General features: G+C 49.4%; 1 protein-coding gene across 1 annotated transcript in view; it reads right to left on the bottom strand.

Moving 5' to 3' along the window:
* Window positions 1-984: 984 nt before the first annotated feature.
* Window positions 985-25,661, bottom strand: part of TGM1 (transglutaminase 1) — a 52,342-nt gene continuing 27,665 nt past the window's right edge. The window contains exons 4-15 of the mRNA XM_035135859.3: window positions 20,864-21,115; window positions 16,580-16,698; window positions 15,040-15,147; window positions 13,389-13,563; window positions 13,067-13,205; window positions 11,561-11,664; window positions 10,914-11,002; window positions 8,128-8,281; window positions 6,400-6,681; window positions 4,776-4,936; window positions 3,814-3,950; window positions 985-2,603 (exon numbers count right to left, since the gene is read on the bottom strand). Of these exons, the coding sequence (XP_034991750.3) occupies window positions 2,189-2,603; window positions 3,814-3,950; window positions 4,776-4,936; window positions 6,400-6,681; window positions 8,128-8,281; window positions 10,914-11,002; window positions 11,561-11,664; window positions 13,067-13,205; window positions 13,389-13,563; window positions 15,040-15,147; window positions 16,580-16,698; window positions 20,864-21,115 (2,135 nt within the window). The 3' untranslated portion in view covers window positions 985-2,188. The remainder of the gene's footprint in view (window positions 2,604-3,813; window positions 3,951-4,775; window positions 4,937-6,399; window positions 6,682-8,127; window positions 8,282-10,913; window positions 11,003-11,560; window positions 11,665-13,066; window positions 13,206-13,388; window positions 13,564-15,039; window positions 15,148-16,579; window positions 16,699-20,863; window positions 21,116-25,661) is intronic.

Consider the following 25,661-nt stretch of genomic DNA (forward strand, 5'->3'; position numbering starts at 1 on the left):
GGGGTGGGGGAAGCCTCCTATGGTGCTAGGGACAAAGAAAGGAAGGACACCCCCACCCCACCCCAAGCAGGTCATATTGCTCCCTAACTCTCCTATACTCCTCCTCCTGAAATGACCCAAATGGATACCATGAAAGGGCCAAGTTTGGCTCCATTCACATGCCTGGTGTGAATTAGTGTATGTTTGTGAAACATGGACCACTTATAAACACCATCTGCAACTCCTCGAAAGATTCCATCAACGGTGTCTCCGAAATATTTTGCACATCACTTGGGAAGACAGGTGAACTAATATCAGTGTACTGGAAGAAGCAAAGATCACCAGTGTTGAAAGCAATGATTCTTCAACATCAACTTTGTTGGACTGGTCATGTTGTGCGGATGCCTGATTATCGTCTTCCAAAGCAACTACTCCATTCCGAACTTAAAAATGGAAAGCGTAATGCTGGTGGTCAACAAAAGAGGTTTGAAGACTGTCTCAAGGCAAATCTTTAAAAATATAAACACCGACAATTGGGAAACACTTGCCTGTGAGCGCTCCAATGGGAGAACAGCCTTTACGAAAGGTGTCATGGACTTTGAAGACGCTTGAACTCAGGACGCAAGGGAGAGGAAGGCACGCTTGGCAAACCCTCACCATGATCAACTCCCATTGGGAAACCTATGTCCCCACTGTGGAAGGATGTGTGGATCCAGAACTGGCCTCCACAGTCACTTACGGACAGTCACTATGGAAGACTTACTAGGCTATGAGGGATTGCTAAAGAAGAAGTGCCCCCTAGTGGCTGTCATGATCACAGTGTGACGACAGACCAGTACAAATACTATATAGGAGAGAGAGGACGTGCAAGGAAAAGCCAATGTGGCTTTGAGGGGAGGTCAGCCAGGACAATACCACAAAATGCAACAGCTGCTAATGTGGGTTCGTGACATGTTGAGTGCTCCAAGTAAAGAAGAAACCCACACAACCATTGAAAAAGCCAGGTTTAGAGTTAAAAATCATTTATTTTCAAATAAATACCTATATGAAGTGTGAAAAATAATAGTAACAGGCTTTGGCTTCACTCGTTTGCATGTCGTTTAAATGTAGCGCAGTCTATCATATCTTCACATAATCACAGAGCTGGCTGGTTACGAACATGTTATTTTGGCTCTTTTTAAAAGAACGCACAGCTTGGCTTCAGTGCAAAGTTAAGGAAGATTGTGGAAATTTGGTGTGTGCATACATTTAAATAAGTGAACGGAGGCAAGGCAGCCAATGGCCAATCGATGCATTTTGCGGTGGGTTAGTAGTGTTCCTCAAGCAGTTTCCTTTCTCTTCCTTGTTGGTACTATTTTAGGAGGGCAGGGAGAAAAATCCCCCCCACACACACACCACAACCGGTGTATGATAACCTCCTTGCATGGGGACCAAGGAGAGAGATAATAAAGTGGCAAGATTCATCTAATGTAAATGTGGCATTAAATCTCCAGGGGATATGGTTTGGGGATCAAGCCAGATTCACTTAGGAGGACTTAAAAAAAACAATCTGTGTATCTTTTCCCTTCGGAAGCTCATTGCTTGCCTTTTGGAGGGGAGCAAGTGTTGTTCCTGTGCGAGAGAGTGAGGTTAAGTGTATTATTCAAAAACAAAAAAGTGTGCGAAGGAGCAAAAGAGAACAACCAGTACAAAAATATTTCGGGGGATCCCAGCGATCAAGAAAGAGGGAGTGGATTTGTAGGGTGCTGGCAACGCTTGGCCCTTGGGCTGGGGAGAGAGTGAAATTGACAGCGCAGGTATGTGAGGGGATGGCAAACATTCAGGTGGAAGAAGATGGACGGACAGGCAGAGAGGGGCAGGTCGGCATGGGCTCAGAGTCGCGAGTTTTGTAGGGAGCGGGTACGGAGAGCAAGGAAAAGGGGCAGGAACAACAGAACAAATTGTGCGAGGGGACGGGGAAAGCGGAGATATAACTGGTCAATGGCAAATAACGGGCAGGGCCGGCAGGGTGGGCTCTATATGGGTGATGGACGGCTGAGAGACAACCGAATATTGAGGCCTCGGCACGCCCACATCCTGCAGAACTCCTGTGGTTCTGTGGCTCATGCATAGCACGCCCCCCTCCCCATGTTGCTCCCGGTTCTGCTGGCACCGTATGCAATTCATCACACAGTACATGACATTAAAAAAAAAGCTAAAAAGGTCTGTCTCAGACCGGCCGCCCCGCCCGCACGGCAGGTGACCCACGGGCATTGGGGGAGCCTCGAGGGTCTGGCTGGCGGGCCGGAGACCCGCGGGCATTGGCTGGGCTGTTGCGGCCTGTCGGCTGGCGAGCTGGAGATGCTCTGGTGAGGGCGGGAGAAGGTGCAGGCGAGGCTCGGGCAGGGGCCGGAGAAGCCCGTCCGTGGGCCGGGGAAGCTCGTCCGCGGGCCGGAGACCCCCGGACAGGGGCTGGAGAAGCCGACGAGGGGCCTCGTGGGGGACCCTGGGTCACCTCGATCGTCAGCACCCCGTGGACCTGGGAGAGCTGAGGGCTGTCCAGGCTGGCAACCAGCTGGCGTTGGCCTGCACGGAGAGGTGTGAACGTCTGTCGTAGCGTCACTGTTTGGTGTGGGCCGATATTTCTGGGAAAAGGGGAAAAAGAGAGAGTCAGGTTCCCCAGCTTGTGTTTTCAGAAAGGCCAGAGTTTGTAAGTAACATGGTAGAGGTAAAGGACCCCTGGACGGTTAAGTCCAGTCAAAGGTGACTATGGGGTTGTGGCGCTCCTCTCGCTTCAGGCCGAGGGAGCCGGCGTTTGCCCACAGGCAGCTTTCTGGGTCATGTGACCAGCAGGACTAAACCGCTTCTGGTGGAACGGGACACCGTGACGGAAACCAGAGCGCACGGAAACGCTGTTTACCTTCCCGCCCCAGTGGTACCTATTTATCTACTTGGGCTGGCATGCTTTTGAACTGCTAGGTTGGCAGGAGCTGGGACAGAGCAACGGGAACTTCACCCCGTTGGGGGGATTCAAACCGCCGACCTTCTGATCAGCAAGCCCAAGAGGCTCAGTGGTTTAGAGCACAGCGCCACCCACGTCCTGGTCCGGAGGCCAGGGCTTGAGGAGTCCAACCCTCCAATTCTGGGTATGCGAGAATCTAATTGCAGGTTCTTACTAGAAACATTCTGCCTTACTTTAGTCAACTCTTCACAAATTTGGTTTAAGGTTCTACTGCAAAGCCTCTGTCATAAGCAACTCCCAAATTAAGGACAAAATGAAAACTAGGGAGCCGTCTGGCAACCGAGCCGGATGGGCAGGGTATAAATATTACCAGTGCTTCCCCCCCCAAAAAAAATATTTAGGGGTTCTCTCATTTTCCTACTCATATTGAAATACTGCCCATCAATGAGGCTGAATTTAGATTAACAAAATTTTAAGGGGTATGCGTACCCCTGCATCCCCCCCCCAGAAAAAAGCACTGAATATTTCAATAATTTCATTTTAATATAATATTTCAATAATTTCATTTTAATATAATATTTCAATAATTTCATTTTAATATAATTTATTATTATTATTATTATTATTATTATTATTATTATTATTATTATTTTGATCTGTAGATTGAATCAAATTTGGGGAGTTTTTCATTTGCCCTTTTCCTCCTTTCAGCTCTGATTTGTTGAGTGTTTAAAATTGCATCTGTATTACGCGATGTGAATTTTGCTGAACGCTTTCGTACAGCGCCTGGTAATCTTCCGATGAAGGGAAGATGGCTATTGTTTCAGATGCATAACACACTTAAATGGCAGCCCCCTCCCAAAGAATCCTGGGGAAAGGTAGGGTTTACTCACCCCACTGTCATCGTATTTGGGGTGGAGAGCCCCGACCCCTCCATATGGAAGATGGCCCCAGTCAGCGTCACCGGAAGCGGGTTCTTGAAGACAATCTGGACTTGGGTTTCTTGTCCAACGATAGCTGGGCCCAGCAACTGTTGTCGGGGGGAGAGAGAGGAGAGAAGAGAGAAAGTATTGTCAAGGGTGAGCATATAGAGGGTTTGCTAGGTGGTAGAAGCAATTGGGCAGGGAAGCCCAGAGGTTGCAAAAAAACCCCCACACTCTTGTGAGCAAAGACATTGTCACGAGGATTACTCCAAGGGGGAACTGTGGGATGTGATAGATAAGAAGCAGTCAAATACAACATTCCTTGTTTTCCTAGAGTGGACATGCAAGGGGATGTTTGGTCCAACCAGCCCAAACTTCCTGTTTCCCTCCCCACTAGAGGTGGGATGTGACCTTACCTGTGCAGGTTACAAAAGCACAAGGCAACCAGCACTCTCTCTTTTTTTTACTTCCTCCGTCGTTGGAGCAGCTTTTTAGTTAGAAATGCTCTTGTTGGCTTTCAGCCACACACAGTTTAGGAAAGGGGGTGTCCTCCCCACTTCATAAACACCTGGCTTTCTAGGCAAAGTACCATGGGTGTGGGATCTCAACCCTGAGCGCCAAATGTGCCCCCCCCATGCTTCTTTATCTGGCTCTCAAAACCCTCCTTCGGACGACACTCCTCTGCTTGCTAGTCCTGCTCAAATCTGTCCTCAAACCCCTTGAATTCCCTTTGGCTTGTCTACACTGAGGATGCACACAAAGGCAATGTTTACATCCATTGCTCCACCCTCTTTGGTCTCTGGCCCCACCCACCATGGCACCTGGCCCTCCAAAGGCTGCCCAGAAGGGAATGCGGCCCTCAAGCCCCCCACCCCACCCCAAAGAGTTCCCTCCCTCGCCCCTGACTCTAAACCGCAGCCCGTGTGCCATACCGTCAGAGTGAGGTCCGGCGTTCGCAAGCGGAAGGTGTGCTCCTTCGCGATCACCTGGCCGGTTTCGGCCACTTTCCCTGAGATGCTCAGCTTCATGGCTCCCTGGTCAACCAGGTGGGGCTTGTACTCGGCATAGGAGACCACCATGGGAACAGCCTGGCCTGGAAGGGAAAGGCAGGGGAAGGGTTACGCAAACTGGGACCGAAAATCACAGCAAGCTCTACGGCACAACCTGTGGCTCTACGCAGCTCAGGACCGGGTTCCCCGAGAGACAGACCACTTTATTATCTACTAGTCTCATTCAGCCCGTTAAGAAAACGGGCGCTAGAGGTGCGACGGGGCCGCGGCCTTCCCTCCCTTTCTGCGCTCGGCCGCGGGGCGCGCCGGGAACGCAATTAAACAAAGCGCTCTCCCGTCGTGTCCCGCGGCCGAGTGCAGAGAGGGAGGGAAGGCCGCGGCCCCGCCGCTCCTCCCACGGGCCAGGTAGGGTTGTCAGGAGGCGGCGGCGGCGGACCAATGCCGCCATCTTGGTCCGCCGCTGCAGGGGGACGGGAGGCAGAGGGTTGAGGGGGTCCCGCCTCTTTGTCCAGTCCCTGTGTCCGTGGGGCACATGCGCATTAGCACGGACACAGGGACACAGGGAATGGACGCAGAGACACAGGGACTTTATTATATAGGATTTACTTTATCCCTTAAACACTCAGTCGATTGCCACAGTCTTCAGCAAGTTCCAAAGCCTGGAGGCTGTTGGGGGATGGATGGCAGCTAACAGATTGAGGTTGAATCAATTCCTCAACAGATTGAGGATTTCCTCCCTGCCCCCCCCCCGACTCCACCTGGGGAGCAGTGTGTCCCACCTCTACCTGTTTTGCCACGTCCAGCGGCTATTGCCCCGTCATGGGGACACCCCTCACAATGGGGTTGTTTGATGTGATGCAGAGGGGCCCATGCAGATACAAACAGATGGCCCCGTGATTTAAGGCGACCGAGAGCCAGTGTGGCGTAGCAGTTAGTGTTTTGGACCAGGACCTGGGAGAGAGCCGGGTTCGAATCCCCATTCAGCCATGAAGCTCAGGACCACAATACCTCAAGGACCGCCTCTTTCCATATGAACGAACCTACCTGTACCCTGAGATCATCTTCTGAGGCCCTCCTTCGTGTGCCTCCTTCTCGAGAGGTCCGGAAGGTGGCAACGCGAGAACAGGGCCTTTTCTGCAGTGGCTCCCCATCTGCGGAATGCTCTCCCCGGGGAAGTTCCCCTGGCGCCTTCATTATACACCTTTGGGCGCCAGGCAAAAACGGTCACTTTTGATCAGGCCTTTGGTTGAGCTGGTGGACACTGACCTATACCTTTTTAAAACGTGGCTCTTTTTGAGGGGGAGTTGTTGGGTTATTGTTCTTATTTTGATTTTATATATTGCGATCTTTTCTGTGAACCACCATGAGACCTCCGGATATAAGAGCGGCATATAAATTCAATAAATAAAAATAATAAAGTTCCCTAGCCTACCTCGCAGGCCTGTCGCGAGGGGGAAAGAGAGGAGAAGTTGGCCCACCACCCTAAGAAAAAGGTGGTATACGAATGTGGGGGGGAGGGAAACCACAAATCAATAAAGTGTCGTACTTCCGCTGGCCGGCACCTGGACCTCCCTCTTCTCCTGCTTGAAGTTGCTGCCCGTTACGCCGGTGTAATACATGACGGCCACGAAGAGGTTGAGGGAGACGCTGCGGGGCATGGAGCTGCGATTCTTCAGGATGACCCTCAAGGAGATGTCTTGGCCCGTGTAGGCCTCTTGGGTGTCCACCGTCACGGAGATGTCGTCGCCCCACTCCTTGTTGGTGTAGATGTGGGCCTTGGTGCCGTGCTTGGCGGCCGTTTCGACCGCTTTGCGCTCCGCTTCGGAGCCTGAGAGAGAAAAAGAGGGAGAAGGATGGAGAGAGATGCTCAGGTGTTGCTACTGCAGCCAAGGAGGCAGGTGAAGACCTCGGGTGAAGACGGATTCATTCCGACAGGCCTTCGGAAACTGCCCAGAATGGTGCTTTTTCTTTATTGTAATTAAATTTTCTGTTTTACATTTTCGAATATTCATTCAAGCAACCTTAAAATACCAATGGCTTCCCTTCTTCTCTTTCCATGGTTCATTTTGCAAAACATAAATCCCTGCATATTTTATAGCAAAAACGTTGCTTTTTAACCAGGCCTTTCGTTGATCCAATTTACATCCTATGCCCTTTTAAAATGTGGGGTTTTTTTGGGGGGGGGAGTATTGGGTTATTGTTTTTATTTTTATTAGGTATTTTGTGGTTTTATATCTTGATTTTAATCTGTGAACCGCCTTGAGACCCCTGCGTATAGGGCAGTATATAAATTCAATAAATAATATCAATAACAACAATAATAATATAAACTAAACCATTCAGTATTCCATTATTACATCCATCAAAACTTATCTACACTGTTGAATTTATCTTAATGCTGCCCACGTTTTCAAATAAACACAATTTTCCTCCATATATTCATGAAACATTTTCCAGTCTTCTTCAAGCTTACATTCTCCTTATTCTCTTATTCTATATGTTAGGTCCGCAAGCTGCACATAGAATGGTGCTTTTTAAACCTCCCCACCATTTTTTTTAATATATATAAAAAATCTCCCCTCAAAAGAGCACAAAATGGTGGGAGCTTCTGGTTTAACTAATATCACGAGGGCTCACCAACCACAAACCCTTTAAGGACATATCCTAGGTGCTAAACCCCAAGGCTTTCCAAAATCCAGACTGCTATTGAAATTCCAGCGGAGCTGAACCAAAGCGATTTCAGAGCATTGCAATAAGAATGGAATGGGGGGATTTTTTTTTAAATGTTTTATCATGTTTTGATACAGCCTGGAAGCCGCCCAGAGTGGCTGGGGCAACCCAGTCAGATGGGCAAGGTATAAATACTAAAGTTATTTATTATTATTTTTGAATAGGACGTCCCTATTTTCATCAGGGAAATGTTGGAGAGTTCCCTCACTGTGAGAAGCGAGGTTGCAGGGAACCAGGCAGAGGGCCTTCTTGGTGGTGGCGCCCGCCCTGTGGAACGTCCTCCAATCAGATGTCAAGGAAATAAAGAACTACCTGACTTTTAGAAGACACCTGAAGGCAGTTCTGTTCAGGGAAGTTTTAAATGTTTGATGTTTCATCATGTTTTTAATATTCTGTTAGGAGCCGCCCAGAGTGGCCGGGGAAACCCAGAACCCAAGCAGATTCGTGGGGTATAAATAATAAATTGTTGTTGTTGTTGTTTATTTGTGTGTGTCCTGCCTTGGGAACCCCAGCTGCCTGTCGCCTTGTCCACACAGCACATTACCTTCAGGATGTTTGTAAATGTCGGTGACATCGTGGCGCTGATTTGAGCCCACTGCCTTGGTACTGATTAAGTGACCGATTGCCTTCTCCTCCACATAGACAATCTTGAAGCTGCCGTCAGACTGGCGCTGCCAATAAACCTTGTCACTGTTCACCTGCAGAGAGAGAGAGAGAGAAATTGGGTCAGAGAAACCCATCAGCAGGCCTGCCGCCGTAAAAACCAACACCTGTGTTTGCCCATGGTTCTGTTTGGGGGAGAGGGGCATCTCTCTGCCCTTTGGCATTTCACATAATGGTTGGGTTGGAAGGGACCACAGGGGCCATCTTGTCCAACCCCCTGCAATGCAGGAATCTTTTGCCCAACGTGGGGCTCGAACCCCTGACCCTGAGGCTCACAGCCTCATGCTCTACCAACTGAGCTAAACTTGTCCCAAAACTGAACCTTGCTTAATGAACTAGGCAGAGGGCCTTCTCGGTAGTGGCACCCGTCCTGTGGAACACCCTCCCATCAGATGTCAAGGAAATAAGCAACTATCTGACTTTCAGAAGACATCTAAAGGCAGCCCTGTTTAGGGAAGTTTGAATGTTTGATATTTTATCGTGTTTTTAATATTCTGTTGGGAGCTGCCCAGTGGGCTGGAGAGGCCCGGCCAGATGGGGGGGTATAAAAATTAAATTTATTATTATTATTACTTCTGTGAGGGGGAAAGAGTACAGAGAGCCCCTCCCCATCTTGAGGAGCAGTTCCTCCACCAGCAGCGGAGCCAGCGGGGAGGGGGAAGAGTCCAGTGGGGAAGAAGGAAGTAGGAGACGGGGCTCTGGCAGGATAGCAGAGCCTCTGCTGCACGTGGGAGAGGAAGTGAGAGAGGGGGAAAAGGGGGAGAAGGAAAACATGGAAAGGAGACCTTTTTTCCCTCCGGTTCCGGAATTACGCAGGAGGAAACACGGGAGGAGATTTGGGGTACCCAGACTCTTATGTTGGAAGAAAACGCGGGAAGCACCATTCCAGGGTTCTGGGTCAGACTGAGAACATGTATCCTGTACAGATCTAGCACTGTAAATAGCCTGCACTCAATAAAAGCATGAAAAGGCAAAGGTCTGGAGAGTCGTTACTCTAGAGTAGTCGCAACGCACCCCCTGTGACAACTTCTTCTCTTTACCTACATGATCCCTGGAGAAGGTTTACCCAGAAGTCAAGTCACAACAAGTTCAACAGGCCGGCAGCCCACAGCAAACTGTTGCCAGCTCAAAATTGCTACTGTAAACTTTGAAGAGAGAGATACCTGTATAAGGTATTCATTCCCGTTTCTGTGGCGAAGACCTTGTACAGTGGCCCCTCAACTTACGAATTACTCGACATCCGGAGTTTCCGACTTACGAACGGGACAAAGGGCCGCACACTTACGAATTTTTCTACATCCGAACGGAACACCGTTGGCGGTTTTAGATGCGGTTTCCTCGACTTACGAATTTTAAATGCGGTTTCCTCGACTTACGATTTTTTCCGAATATTTTTTTTCGTATGGGAAACCGCTTTTCGACTAACGAACTTTTCGGCCTACGAGTGTGCATTCGGAACGGATTAAGTCCGTAAGTCGAGGGACCACTGTATATCTATGTCTATCTACCCATCTAGAAAGATGGATACAGTGGTCCCTCGACTTACGAATTTAATCCGCTCCGAACGGACCTTCGTAAGTTGAAAAAAAATCGTAAGTAGAAGCCTATGGTGGGGGGGGGGATTCGTAAGTCGAAAAAATCCTACCTAAAAATTCTTAAGTCGGAAAAATCCTATCTAAACCGCATCCAAAATGGCGGACGGAGCTCCGTTCGTAACTCGAAACATTTGTTAGTCGAGTTATTCGTAAGTCGAGGTAGCACTGTATTTCAATTTCATTGGAAGTTCTAGCAGAAAACCAAGTTTAGTGATGACAAGGATTACAGTCATACCCCATGATACGTCCGCTTCATGTTGCGTCTTTTCAGGTTACGGGTCCGCCGAACCCAGAAGTCCCGGAACGGGTTACTTCCGGATTCAGCGCACCTGCAACCTGCACGCATGTGCAGAAGCGCCAAATTGTGCTTTGCGCACGCACAGAAGCGCCACATTGCGTCACGCACGTGTGCAGATGCAGCACTTCATGTTGCGGCCTTTTCATGTTGTGAACGGGCCGCCAGAATGGATCCCGTTTGCAACAAGAGGTACCACTGTATTATGATTGTGTCTCTGAGCAGTTTCCCTCAATCTGGCATTATCAGGATGTTGTTGAAACCTTTCATCACCTTCAGTCTTTGACTGTGACATTAGCTGGGGCTGATGGGAGCTGGAGTCCAGCAAAATCTGGAGGGCACAGGTTGGGGAAGGTTGCTCTCTAACCTTTTGTTTATCCACAGCTGCAATTGAAATTTATTCCACCCCCCGTTGCAAATCAGGCGAGATTCAGCGGGAAACGCAACGTATTCTGGCTTCTCCAGTCTCACTATAAGTTGCAATTTCAGCTGAATTTGGGGAAACCACTCGACGCCTCTGTTGTGTGGAGCGATTGCCATTGGTGTTGTTGGGTTTGCTCCTTGCAAACAGTCTGCAAATTTTTCAGAATAAACCTGATTTGCAATTGGGGTGTGTGTGTAATCATTTCGATTGCAACTGTATGTGATGGAATCGACGTCTGCATTCCTGGGGAGCTCTCCCTGGTGCTGAAGGTTCCAAGCCTGAATCAGAGATATGGTGACAGAGCAGCCCTGCTTCTTTCAGTAGCGAATGTGAAACCATTCAGAAACAAGTACCTCAGCAAAGCAGAAGGACGCATCGTATTTCATGTAGACCAGCCCGTTCTTGATGGCCTCTACGGAGCAGGGACCGCAGCAGAAAATGCCTGTTGGGGAAAGCAGGGGAGAGATGAGATGGAGCGCCGTGTCAGACTCACCGTCCCCTTTCCAGAACAGACGACGGCTTCCAGTGTTAATCTGTGGAACTCCACGAGGCACAATTTGAACTGGCGTCCGTACTGTGGCAGATGTTGCTTAAAAATGAAACCACAAAGCAAATTGTTCTCCCTACCAGGTGATTCTTCCTCAATACTCGAACTCAGGAGTTCCCCCCAGTGATTCAAGCACCTTTTATAGGGGCCAAACAGACACTGATTGGCTCACAAAGTCACATGACCCCTGCTGGTCAGATGGCTGCAGTACCGGCCTCCAGCCACCTGCAGCGCTGGTGTGCCAGTGCAATAAGGAGATCAGCCCAGCCACTCCCAAGCTGTTATAGTGGCCCAAGGCCCACCAGACCTAGTTTGCGACCCCAAAAGTTGTAAGCTGGCCAGGTGTTTTGGACTAGAACTCCAGCATGCCAGTTGGGGCTGATGGGAGTTGGAGTCCAAAACAGCTGGGGGACATCAGAGTCTTCTTTGTTCAGGAATCCTTCCTTGACTCACCGCTGCTGGATTCCTGGGGGGTCGCATCCACAACCTGCCACCCATCAAACCCTGAAGGCAAATCGGGCCGTTTCATCCAGCAGTCGTTCCAGACATGGAAATTCCTGCATCCAGACAGGGGAAAAAAATTAAAATGGGGTACTTGGAAGTGGAAAGAAGCAGAAGTCCCAGCAAAGGAAGAATGGATACAAAAACTTATGGAATATGCAGAAATGGCAAAACTTACCGGAAGAATAAGAAATCAAGATAACAACCTTTTTATAAAAGAATGGAAATGGTTTATTGAATATTTACAGATAAATTGCAAACAGATAAAAGCATTTAGCAGGATTTTTGTAATAACCTGCAGTTATTACATAAGAATATATATTTAAAGTAGATAATTAAATGAGCAAATTAAATGAATTTGGATATGCAGAAGACATTATAAAATAAATTTAAGGAACCGCAGAAAGAGAGGGAAGGAAGCCAAACTTTGAAATGTTAAATTGATGGTAAAACTAATGAAATGTATAAACTTGAAAAGTATACCGTACTTTTCCATGTATAAGATTCCCCCATGTATAAGACGCTCCCTATTTTGGGGGGACTCAAATTTGAGAAAATGTGTGGGGGGGGAGATGGCTCGGAGTTGTTGAGCTTTTTGGGGTGAGGATTGCCAAGAGCTGTTGAGCTTTTTATGGGGGGCTGCCGCATGGGGCTGTTGAGCTTTTTTTAGGGGGGATTGCCGAAAATCACTCACCCGCCCCCAGCACAAAAAACGCCTCTTGTCTGTCCCCTCGCCGGCAGAAGCTGCCAATCACCCGCACAAGTGCCCCAACGTCAGCCAATCAACACCAGCCCTTGATTCAGCAACCAATAACACGGCCAATAGTCGCTGACAGCCGTAGCAGTAACCAATCAAATGTCCACCCTATGCACTATCCATGTATAAGACGAGCGCCACTTTTTAGCTTAGGTTTTAAAGAAAAAACTTGGTCTTATACACAGAAAACTATGGTAAATAAAGAGTTTTAAAAAATGGGGTACTTGGGTGGCGGCTGTCCTGGGTTCGCCATTCCTCCTAAACCTTACCTTCCAAGTCCCGGACTGCAGAATCCGGGACCGGCAGCCGTGTGACACTGGAAGTTGTGTCAACGTAACTTCCGGTGTCGCTTTGCCCTTCTATGGGCACCAAAAATGGCCACCGCCGGCTTCAAAAGTAGCTTCTATGCATGACCGGAAGTGCGTCAACGCAACTTCCGGTATCACCCCGCCCATCTATGGGCACCAAAATGGCTGACGACGACACCGGAAGTCGCATCTATGCACTTCCGGTCATGCGTAGATGCGACTTTTGAAGCCGGCAGGAGAAAATAACGGAGAAAAACAGGAGACGAAGTGATACGGGGGACCACCGGGAAAAGGTAAGTAAAAACGGGGGTTTCCCGGGGAAAACGGGAGACTTGGCAGCTATGTCCCAAACGTAGCAACCCGAGACGGAGGTGGCAGGGTCGCCGTGCTTACCAAACAGAGTCGGCGTTGAGGTTCTCCAGCGGCTTCATGTTCTCGTCAAAGTATATGTCCATGGTGAGGCTGACGTCCGTATCGTGCGCCGAGTTGTAGTTGGTGACGGTCCGCGTGGGAATGCCCAGGCACCGGAGGACTGGGGGAGGGGGGGACAAGGAGGAAGAGAAACGGGGAGAGATAAGCCTCTGGTTGGCCCCTTTGAGGACCAGGGGGCTGGAGCACATGGACCTGATCCTGCAAGGCCCTCCTTCTGTCCAAGCCCGTCCCCTCCCTTCCCCAGAGCCCACTCTCGTCCCGGCTCCCCGCAGACGGCAGCTACCTGTGGTCACGACTCCGGCAAACACCCAGCACTGCCCGTAGAGAACCGGATAGCCTGACTTGTGGTACTTCAGCAAGATGTCGCGGCTGCCCACCCAGGCCGAAGGGTTGGTGCCGCGGGAGTAATCGCCGGTCCAGTTCCCGACCAGCACCCCGTTGTCGTCCAGAGAGTTCACCTGAGAGAGAAGGGTGGGGAGAATCGGCACGGTTAGCAAGTGGCGTGTCAGCCCCGGAGGGGCACAAGGTTTCGTTGCTTCGCCTCTAGTAGAATCCTAGAATTGTAGGGCGGAAGGGAGCCAGAGGTCCTCTAGTCCAACCCTCTGCAATGCGGGAATCTCAGCTTGCGGTTCCCCGTACAGGTTCCTGCTTAGCTTTGCAAATACGCTCGTTTTATGGCGGCACCTCTAACGGTTCATTTCTACTATGAGAGAGAGGTATGCTAAGATGAAGAAGTTCCACAGCGCTTAATCCACATGGTGGTGCTGTAGAAATATGGATCCAAAGTGTGTAGGCAATAGGAATAATAATAATAATAATAATAATAATAATAATAATAATAATAATAATAAAGTGGAAGACAGGAGTGCCTGGCGTGCTATGGTCCATGGGGTCACGAAGAGTCGGACACGACTAAACGAAATAATAATAATAATAATAATAATAATAATAATAATAATAATAATTTATTACTTATACCCCACCCATCTGCATCTGGCTGGGTTTCCCCAGACACTCTGGGCGGCTCCCAACAAAACATTAAAAATACAGTGGTACCTCGGTTTATGAACTTAATCCGTTCCGGAAGTCCGTTCTTAAACAGAAGCCATTCTTAAAATGAGGCGCGCTTTCCCTAATGAGGCCTCCCGCCACTAGTGCCCTTCCATGGTTCGGATTCCGTTCTTAGACGGAGGTAAAGTTCGTAAACTGGGACACTCCTTCCGGTTTTGTGGAGTTCTTAAACAGAATAGTTCGCAAACAGGGCTGTTCTTAAATCGGGTACCACTGTAGAATCAAACATTAAAAGCTTCCCTAAACAGGGCTGCCTTCAGATGTCTTCTAAAAGTCAGATAGTTGCTCATTTCCTTGACATCTGATGGGAGGGTGCCACCACTGAGAAAGCCCTCTGCCTGGTTCCCTGTAACCTCACTTCTTGCAGGGAGGGAACCGCCAGAAGGCCCTCGGAGCTGGACCTCAGTGTCTGGGCAGAACAATGGGGGTGGAGATGCTCCTTCAGGTATACTGGCCAAAGGCAGGAAGCATATTAGGGATCCCAAAAAGGAGATCTACCAGGGAGCCTGTGGTGGCATAGTGGTTGGACTTGGACCTGGGAGACCAGAGTTCGAATCCCCACCCAGCCATGAAGCTCGCAGGGCGACCTTGTTCCTGCCTCTCAGGCTAACCTCCCTCGCAGGTTTGTTGTAGGGATAAAATGACGAGGTGCGGAGAACTACCCTGCAGCTCCATGGAAATGAAGGTATGATATGAACGCAATAAACAAACTGACTTTCTCCATGCAGAAAGGCAGGTGCTAGAAGCTTTCTGAAGAGAGGGGTGCAAGTTGAATACAGAAAGTAAGAAGACCATTTTTTAAAGAAGGAAACACACAAGCAAGTTTTGTCAGGCAGGGAGGCGAAACTGTCCCGGGGGCTCACCATGGCAGAGACGACCCGCGAAACCATGATAGGGTCTCCACGACTCGCGTGCGGCATCCCCCGACGGTCCAGGATGTAGAGACAGGCATCTAACATACCCTTGTCAAACTGTGGGGGGAGAGGAGAAGGGGGAACACTCAAAGATCTCTCATACGCTTACACCAAACTGCTCTGGGTACCTAGATCAAGATCTCCCGCAGAAGCAAAACTGCAAAGCAGCACGGTGCAAGAAACAGCGCCTCCTGCTGGCAGATAACCAGAATAACCACACAAGGCTCTTCAGTGCTGCTCTGTTCTCTTCGAAAGAAGGCAGAGGGACCTATGGTTCTCCTCCAGAAGGCCTATAATAAGCCTTCGTTCCGGATTTGCTTGCCCAGAGCTAACATGGGGCTTAGATTTTATCTGGCCTTTATTGAGCATCTGTTCCGATTTGCTTACGGGGAGGTTTTATGAGCATTTTCCCTTCACGCCTCCCAATTTGCTTGTGGGGCATTTATCCATATTTCCGCTGCTCAGTCCTTCGCTTCATGCCTCTCCGGGCGTATCCCCAACACATTTGTAACTGAAAAATGTCTGTTTTTTCAAACTTTTAAATTTCTTTTCAAAAAAAACCAGTCGGCACTGCTGAACACTTCTATCTGGGGTGTAATGTGCAAATGATTCTAAAGAGGAGGAAGATTCATAGAATCATAGAGTTGGAAGGGACCCCGAGGGTCATCTAGTCCAACCCCCTGCAATGCATGAATCTCAACTAAAGCATCCATGACAGATGGCCATCCAACCTCTGCTTAAAAACCTCCAAGGAAGGAAAATCCACAATCTCGTTTTTGGTAACTTGAATCCATTGGTATGGGTCCTCCGAAACGAGCTTGCTTCCATGGAACAGCCCTTGAGACATTCGAAGATCTCCTCTCAGCCTCATCCCTTCTCTGAGATAAGCATACCCAAGTCGCTCATCCATTCCCCATAAGGCTTGGTTTCCAGACCCTTGATCCTCTCTGTCGCCCTCCTCTGCGCATGTTCCAGCTTATCAACATCCCTCTTAAACTGTGGTGCCCAGAACTGGACACAAGTCACAACAGAGCAATATTATGACTTCCCTTAACCTGGAAGCTATGCTTCTGTTGATGCAGCCTAGAATGGCATTAGCTTTTTTTTTTTTTGCTGCTCCATCACACTGTTGGCTCACGATCAGTTTGTGGTCCACCAAGACCCCTAGATCCTTTTCACATCCCATCTAATATTTGCCGGTTCTTGCCTGCCTGAGTGCAGAATCTGATATTTGTCCCCGTTGAAATCCATTGTGTTAGTTTTGGCCCAGTTTGCCACTCTGTTAAAGTCGAGTTAGAGTTTTTAAAGAAGTTTAGGAGAAGTCATGGAAGCCAGAAGCACGTTCGATGAACCTGTGGGCCCTCTCACCTTGCACAGGGGTCCTGGTAGTGGCAGAAAGCCTCATCTCTGAGGGCTGATGTAAACAGTACTGAAAACCCTGAGACCTTAGGCCACTTTGCATCCTGCCAAGGAGCCCCCCAGGGCCTACCTGGGCGTAATTCCATGTGCGTTCCCCAATCTGGGATTCGGTCCCATAGTAGATCCTCCCCGACTCGTTCAGCACATACTCGTCCAGCCAATTGGTCTGGGCCAGGTAAACAGGATCCTCTGATAGGGGGAAAAATGGAAGAGGGGAAGTTTAGGGCAAATTCAGGAGCTTCGAAATTACAGGCCTTTTAAGGGAGGAGAGAGGGCGCCGAATGTGTGTGCAAAAACCACCAACGGGAGGTGAACATTTTGACTCCCTATCATCTTAATTGTGTTTTTCTGTTGATTTTTTTTATGATCCTCTTTTCCGTTTGATTTTTCAAATACAAATTTATAACAAAACCAAATACAGTACAGATTTCTCTGAATCTCACGACTTCCCCCCCCCATCCCCTCTCCAGGGGTCCTAATGTCAACGTTTTCAACTGCATATTATATCATAGTCTATATTTTATAGCCAGTGCTTTTTTTATGTAAAAAAATGTTGAGGGGGTATTCTCATTTTGACTCAAGAAAACCACCATTTTATAGTTCAAATCGGGGGACATAAACACAGTAAACGGACAGAAGGACAAAGATTCACAAAATGTTTAGGGGTATGCGTCCCCCCAGAAAAAAGCTCACTGTTTATATCTATCCAGATTATCCATCGTATTTATTACATTACAAGTGAGATTAAAATCCTGGTAATGTTTTCATCTGCTCGGTGACCCCCTAAATAAATTATGAATCTTTCCCATTCTTTCTTAAAGTTTTTGTCCTCTTGGTTCCTGAGCTTTCCAGTCAGTTTTGCGGCCATTTTTGCGTAATCCATCAGTTTAGTTTGCCATTCCTCTCTGAAAGGGACACTTCTTTCTTTCTATCTCTGGGCTAGTAGCATGTGTGCAGGTCTTGTTGATTTTTTTTTAAAAAAAGTTATATTGTTTTTATGCTTTTATATGACATATGTCACTCTTTTTTTTTGGTGTGTGTGTGTTTTGCAATCATTTTTTCAGCAGGAAGGAAAATGGGTGCTCTACGGATGCTCAGAGGCACCCTTCGCTTGGCGTTTTCCCAACCCAGCTCTGCCTCGGAGTACAGTGGAGTTCTGCTTTCCCTGAGCTCACCTTAACCTCCCCAACTCTTCCTTTTTGAGGAAAAGGGAGCTGACCGTCCCCAGAAGAGGACCGGACCTTCTGGAACCCACCCCAGGGGCATGCGCAGAGTGCCTTTTGTTATTTTGCATCCCTTATCCTGACACTCCCTGAATGTTCTGCTCAGCTGGCCTTTGTAAAACTCTACAATGCGGAGCCAAGAGATTTATTTTCTTTGGTGCTTTATTCAACACACTCCATTGGAGATAAAAGGTTTCCTTTCTCCACTCCCCACCCATTCCCATTTTTTTGTGTGCAGGGTGTGTGCGTGGGACAGAGATAAGACAGTTCTCCCGTGGTTCTTGGCATCCAGACAAGCTTTTGCTGGCCAAACCCTTCCAGCAGCGAGGCTAGGCTAGGAAAATGAGACCCTCCCATAAAATCGGGGAAAGACTCTGGCCTGAAATGTGGGGTGTGATCCATGAGAGGCAGTCAAGTACAACATTCTTTGAAATGCTGGAGAAGACATGCGAGGGGATGTTTGGTCCAGCCAGTCAAAACTGCCTGTTTCTCCTGGCTGGAGGACCCTTCCTTTTGCATGTGATAGAAGCTGGACATGACCTAACCTGTCCAGGTAACAAAAGGACGAGTCACTCAGCACACCTCCCTCTTTCCCCCCACTTCTTTCTTCGTTTGACCAGCTTCTAGCTAGGACTGCTCTGCTAGCTCTCAGATAGCAGAAGCACTGGGATTATTCCCCCACTAGTGTAATTCAGCCCGTTGAGTAAACGGGCGCTAGAACATCCCGGGGTTCGGAGAAGCGCTTGCGCAGCGCTTCTCCGAACCCCGGGACCTGTCCTTGTTGTCGGCGGCAGGGGGACAGGAACGAAGGAGGAGAAAGCAGCCCTTTCTCCTCCTTCCTTCCTCTCCCCCAGCCGCCAATAGGAAGGAGACATCCCGGGGTTCGGAGAAGCGCTTGTGCAGTGCTTCTCTGAACCCCGGGACCTGTCCTTGCTGGACGCACATGCGCTCTCTCCCCCCCCCCCGCCGCCAACGCTCAGTCCGGCTGGGAGCAGCGGTTGGCGGCCGCAGGGAAACGGTAGGTGGGGGGGGAGTGTGTGTGTGTGTGTGTGTGTGCGTGCAGTCTCTGCATCCAATCCCTGTGTCCGTGGGGCACATGTGCAGTAGCGCGGACACAGGGACAAAGGGAATCTGGACGCAGAGACACTTGCACTTTATTATATAGGATATGGGTGAGATCCATATGTACGTATTTGTAACTACCGTGTTTCCCCTTTTTTAAGACACCGTCTTACAACTTTTTTTTCTCAAAAAAACACAGGGTGTCTTATTTTCGGTGGGGTGTCTTTTTTTTTAATTACCTGATGATGATAAGATATAGTTTGCATTTCTGTACATTACATTTCTGTACATTAATTAATGATGATGATAAGCTATAGTTTGCATTTCTGTACATTACAAAAAGGGAAGAAAAAAAGAAGAAAAACTGGCTTAGGTGGTCCGCCCGGCCCGGCAGGGCGCTCCAAGCGCTTGGCGCTGCGCCGGTTCTGGGCGGCGGGGAGGCAGGTCTCCTCGGCTGGGTCAGGCGGAGACCGCTGGCTCGGGCACTCCGCCCGGCCGACAGAGCGCTCCAAGCGCTTGGTCTTGCGGAGTGCTCGACACGCTCCACGCTGCAGCCGCCGTATCTGGGCGGCAGGGAGTCAGGTCTCCACGGCCGGGCCAGGCGGAGGCCGCTGGCTCAGGCGCTCCGCCCGGTGCGACAGAGCGCTCCAAGCACTCGGTCCTGCGGAGCGTCCGACGCTGCAGCCGCCGGATCTGGGCGGTGGGGAGGGAGGTCTCCTCGGCCGGCCAGGCGGAGGCCACTGGCTCAGGCGCTCCGCCCGGCCCGACAGAGCGCTCCAAGCGCTCGGTCTTGCAGAGCGCTCAATGCGCTCCACGCTGCAGCCGCCGGATCTGGACGGTGGGGAGGCAGGTCTCCTCGGCCAGGTCAGGCGGAGGCCGCTGGCTCAGGCGCTCCGCCCGGCCCGACAGAGCACTACAAGCGCTGGGTCCTGCGGAGCGCTCGACGCGCTCCATGGTGCAGCCACTGGTTCTGGGAGGCGGGGAGGCAGATCTCCTCGGTCGGGCCAGGCGGAGGCAAGACCGCTGGCTCGGGTGCTCTGCGCGCTCGTCGCTGCAGCAGCTGGCTCCAGGCACTGAGCCGGCAGGCTTCCTCCTGCTGCTGCTGCAGCCAGCGTTCTGAGTCTCGCTGGCTGGTTGGGGCGCTCGGCGGTCTCTCTCCACATGGCATGGAGGTATGTCTTATTTTCGGGGTATGTCTTATGTTTAGCAAATGTTTAAAAATCCTGCCATGGCTTACTTTATGGCTACGCCTTTAAAAAGGGGAAACACGGTAAGTCTCCCTTCAGGAATCCAACTGTGAACGGATGGGAGTAAACTTCTTTTATTGACTTTGAATATGTTTATATGTGCAGATAAACGCACTGATATTCGGAATGAGTTTACACAGAATATATTAGCTCATTGACAATCATATGTGTGTTGGGACAGTAAGGCAATAATATACAGTGGTACCTCCGGTTGCGGACATGATCCGTTCTGAGGTGCCGTTCGCACCCCAAAAAGTCTGTAACCAGAGCGGGGCTTCTGCGCATCCGCGAACCGTGCAGAACACTTCTGCGCACGGCAAACCCGGAAGTAAACACTGCCGGGTTTGCCGCGTTCTTAACCCGAAAAAACGCAACATGAAGCGTTCACAAGAAGAGGTATGACTGTACACGTCTGTATATTAATACGGTATATGGTAATGTAACAGTACTTCCCCCCCCCCATTCTCGCTCACTCTTTTCTTTTCCTCACTCTATCTATTCTTTTTCTTTTCCTCACTCTATCTATTCATAAATGAAATTCTTCTAATAAATTGGTGTCACTGACCCCAATGGCTATGTTCTGCCTCCCCTGTTGGAGACAGCACACACTTCCAATTACCGGCTATTAGAAACCGCCGCAGCTTCATAGAATCATAGAGTTGGAAGGGACCCCGAGGGTCATCCAGCTCAACCCCCTGCGATGCAGGAATCTTTGGCTCAACATGTGTCTTGAACTCACAACCCTAAGATTAAGAGCCTCGTGTTCTACTGACACATACACACAAAGAGGGAGAGAGAGGAAAAAAACCCCGGCCAACTTACGTTTGCACCAGGGGTTGAAGAGGATGTAAATATCGTAGCGGGGGTCAAAGGGCATCTGATACTCGCCCGCCTTGGTCCGCGTCTTGACCCCAAACTGGTACTTTCCGATCACGGCGTTGGGCGAGGTGGTGACCCGCAGGGATATGTTGTTTGTGCCTGTTTCGGTCACCTCTGCTGACCAGAGCCCTCCGTCCATGGCCTTGCCCACTGGAACCAGAATGTACGTCCCCTTTGAGGTCTGCGGTGATGGACCTGGGTGGAGGGGGGCGGGGGGAGAGAAAGAGAGAGAGATTAGCGGGAAGAAGCAAAGGCAAAACTATTTGGTCAAGCGATCCACCTGCTTCCTGTGTCCGCCAACTAAAGTGGTATTTTGGTTCTCAAACTTAATCCGTTCCCGAAGTTCGTTCCAAAACCAAAGCGTTCCAAAACCAAGGCGCGCTTTCCCATAGAAAGCAATGCAAAACGGATTCATCCGTTCCAGACTTTTAAAAGCAACCCCCAAAACAGCAATTGAACATGAATTTTACTATCCAACGAGACCATGGATCCATAAAATGAAAGCAATAAACCATGTACTGCAGTCACACAACCAATCAATCAGTAGCTGAACTGGGGTTGCACACAGTCACAAAAGCAAAGCAAAAAAGCCACAGAAAATGCAAAATAAACAGCAAAAAGAGACAGACCTCAGCGTAACACTCAAAACGGAAGCGTGGCGCTCAAAACGGAAGCGTAATACTCAAAACGGAGCATGTTTGGCTTCCGAAAAAAGTTTGCAAACCAAACACTTACTTCCGGGTTTGCAGTGTTTGGGTTCCAAGTTGTTTGAGTACCAAGGCATTTGAGAACCAAGGGGCCACTGTATTATTACGGCCATTATGATTTTTATTCATTAATTTGTCACCGGCCCCTTCAGCCCGAAGGCACCAGGCCCGTCTGCAGGATGGAAACGCGATGTTAAAAACAAAAAGCAAGGATAAAAATAAGGCGGGTTCAAAAAAACCCCATGCGCTTCAGGGGTCAGAAGGCAGCTTAAAAGAGGCGAGACTTCAGCATTCTCCAAAAGATGCGTAAGGCGTACCTTTTATCATATGTGGTGGACGTGTAAGGTAATAAAAGCGTTCTGGGAGATGATATATAGTGAAATAAAAAAAAAATGTTTAAAATAACCTTTGTTAAAAAAAACCCCAGAAGCTTTCTTATTAGGAACTAGCTGGCCCTGCCACGCGTTGCCATGGCATTGTTTGTTAAATGGCGGGTCAGAGTCCCCCTTCAGATTCCCCAGACCCTCAGAGTCCCCCCTGTGTTATGTTTAGATAGGGGCATGCCTGTGTCTCCCCACACTCTGTAGGGACCCATCCCAGGGAAGGTCTTAGTTATCCCTGTCACCTATTGACAGACCCCCCCCATCCCAATCAGGGAAGGACTTACCCATCCGTGTCCTCCATTTTGACCACCGAAACCCACCCCAACCAGGGAAGGGTTTACCTATCCCTGACCCCTATTTGCCCCCCCCCCGATTGAGGGTAATACGGAGGGGGTGGGGTGGGGTTTGGAGGGGTGAGCGGCTTGGTCTCGGGGCGGTTTGCTCTCTGTTGGAGGCATGGCGTGAGGGATTGTGTGAGTATGTTTGTCCGTTGTTCGTTGAATGTCCACTGGAGGGCGCTTTTTTAAACCACAAATCCAGGTTTTTACCTGTGTTAGGTGTGTCAGCTGGTCAGTGTAAGTGCATCATTACCTGCTCACATGTTACTCTGAGGTTGTGGCCAAATATCAGGACGATCGGGTAAGTGCTTGTGGGAGAAAAGTGGGGAATAACACACATGCACCTTCACTAAGGTAAAGGTAAAGGGACCCCCTGACCATTAGGTCCAATCATGACCGACTCTGGGGTTGCGCGCTCATCTCGCATTATTGGCCGAGGGAGCCGGCGTATAGCTTCCAGGTCATGTGACAGCATGACAAAGCCGCTTCTGGCGAACCAGAGCAGCACACGGAAATGCCGTTTACCTTCCCGCTGTAGCGGTTCCTATTTATCTACTTGCATTTTGACGTGCTTTCGAACTGCTAGGTTGGCAGGAGCTGGGACCAAGCAACGGGAGCTCACCCCGTCGCAGGGATTCGAACCGCCGACCTTCTGATCAGCAAGCCCTAGGCTCTGTGGTTTAACCCACAGCGCCACCTGGGTCCCTTCACTATTTATTTATATATATAGATTATAGGTACTGACAACCCAAAAGATCAGAAAAGACTTTTTATGTATGGGACAACAGCCGTTCGGGTGATACTAGCACAGAGGTGGAAAGAAGACAAAAGTCCCTACAAGAGAGGAAAGGGAAGCTAAGATGATGGACTATGCCAAAATGGCAAAGCTGACTGGAAAACTCAGGAACCAAGAGAACAAAAACTTTAAAAAAAGAATGGGGGAAAATTATAAGTTATTTAGGAGACCACTGCAAGCAGATGGAAACATGAGCAGGATTTTAATCTCACTTGTGATGTAACAAAGACCACGGATAATATGGATTGATATAAAATATAGGTTATGGAATAATCTACAGTTGTAAATGTTGATAACAAGACCCAAGGAGGGGGGGGGGCTGGAGTTTCAAAGAAATCTATATATATATGGATATGCATTTGGATGGTTATCATTTTGTATTTGTAAAATCAAATAAAAATGATTCCAAAAGATGCGTAAGGAGGGCACCAAATGCCCTGCGTGGGAGGGAGTTCCACCGCTCAGGGGCCACCACAGAGAAGGCCCTGCCACCCGCCACCCCCGAGTCTCTGAGGGCAGAGGAACAGTCAGGATTGAACAAGCATATTCTTCCCTGAGACCTCCGGGTATAGGGCGGTATATGAATTCAATTAATAATACCAACAATAAAATATTAATAATATTACCAGTTTTTTTAAAAAAAATTGTAACCTGCTCTTCAGCAGCTACCCCCTGCCCCCCAAAAGGCTCCTGTGCCTTACAGTTCTTGCACCTCAGGTTTGCAATGTAAAAGATACGACACTAAAGGAAAAGGGATGGGGAGGGAGGAGGAAAGAAGCAAACTCAGGGACTGGTTCTATTTCAAGGGAGAAACTTGACCTTCAGTGGGGAGGGCAGAAACCTCAGAGCAGTCCTGCCCCGCCCCATTAGCAAGCCGGGAAGTCCCGCCGCAAACTGTCCAGATCATTGCCTTTCAGCCCTGGCAGCTGCCCTCCTCGCCGCTGAGCTGCGTTCTCAGGTTTCAAACCCAGGACCCACTTGTCTCACCTACAGGAATGTGCCTCGCCCTGGGTTTGGCAGATGCCCCGCTGCGCCTGGCATGGCTGCTCTCGTCTCAAATCCAGCTTTCCGTATCAGTTTGCGAGTCCTCATGAAAACCCACTAGCCTTTCAGTGCGAATTTCTCCCAATATATGTACAGTTTGCAACTTGGCCCAAGGCACCCGTTTTTGCAAAGCTATCTCCCCTTTCGTGCAATGCCCTTTCGTATGTACTGCTGGGCTGCCGAGTTCCTTGCCAGATTCTATTCACAGCACCCCATATGGCCAGCTATAATATAATTTCTTGCCGTATGCTGCCTTTGTTATACTTCTTGCCAAAGTGCAACTTATTGCAAGTGCAGTCTCGTCGATAAGCAACCCAGGCAACTTATTTTATTGTTTTTAAAGCAGGATTTCTAAGCCACAGCGGTTGATCTTTGAATAACTTGCTTTGGGCGGAAATCTACCAGGTGCAGCCTGTTGGAAGCCTCCACGGACGGATTTCTGCCTGCCACCCAATTCTTAAGCGTGCAACAGCTCTGCCCAGGAGGCAAAGGTGGCAACTGTGCACCTATCTGAATGTAGGAATTTTCTCTTATCTACTCTGTTCATACAGGGACCCAGGTGGCGCTGTGGTTAAACCACTGAGCCTAAGGCTTGCCGATCAGAAGGTCGGCGGTTCAAATCCTTGTGACGGGGTGAGCTCCCGTTGCTTGGTCCCAGCTCCTGCCAACCTAGCAGTTCGAAAGCATGTCAAAATGCAAGTAGATAAATAGGAACCGCTCTGGCGGGAAGGTAAACGGCGTTTCCATGTGCTGCTCTGGTTTGCCAGAAGCGGCTTTGTCATGCTGGCCACATGACCTGGAAGCTATACGCCGGCTCCCTTGGCCAATAATGCGAGATGAGCGCGCAACCCCAGAGTCGGTCACGACTGGACCTAATGGTCAGGGGTCCCTTTACCTTTACTCTGTTCATGCTCAGAAGTACCCTGAACCTCAAGGGCACGAGAAACATACATCTCTCCACACACAGCCAGAACTCGGAGTCTTTTTTTTTGTGTCTGGGTCACAGACCATATCTCCATTAAAAACACACGCCTGGCTGCTTCTCTCGCTCGATTTCCGTTGTTTGTTGATATTAGAATTTCAGGAACTGCTGGCTTTATCAAGCAAGGCCTGGAAGCAGCCAAAGGAGGTGGCTGTTTTCACCTCAGGTAGCCTGCAAAGCAAAAGCAGGATGTGCTCCCTCTCGGCAGCCTTGGTGGGCCTGTGTTTCGAGAGATTTTGACCCAACAAGGCATTCCACCACTGCACCGCCTCGGAAATCTGCATTTCAGCCGACCGCAGAAGCCGGAACAGATAACCAAAAAAAGAACACGGCAGTGGTATAAACAGAGGACATTGCCAAATGACCACCCCTCTACCCCCACCCCACAAATGCCAGCAAGCAGCTGCTCCTCTGCCTTTCACAAATATTTGGCCACCAGAAAAGTCGATCAGAGTTGCCAGGCTGCGAGAGGCACAGGAGCAAGGCGTGCC

This window comes from Zootoca vivipara, chromosome 12 (assembly GCF_965207765.1).
Source record: "Zootoca vivipara chromosome 12, rZooViv2.hap1.1, whole genome shotgun sequence".
In the NCBI taxonomy this organism is placed as follows: domain Eukaryota; kingdom Metazoa; phylum Chordata; class Lepidosauria; order Squamata; family Lacertidae; genus Zootoca; species Zootoca vivipara.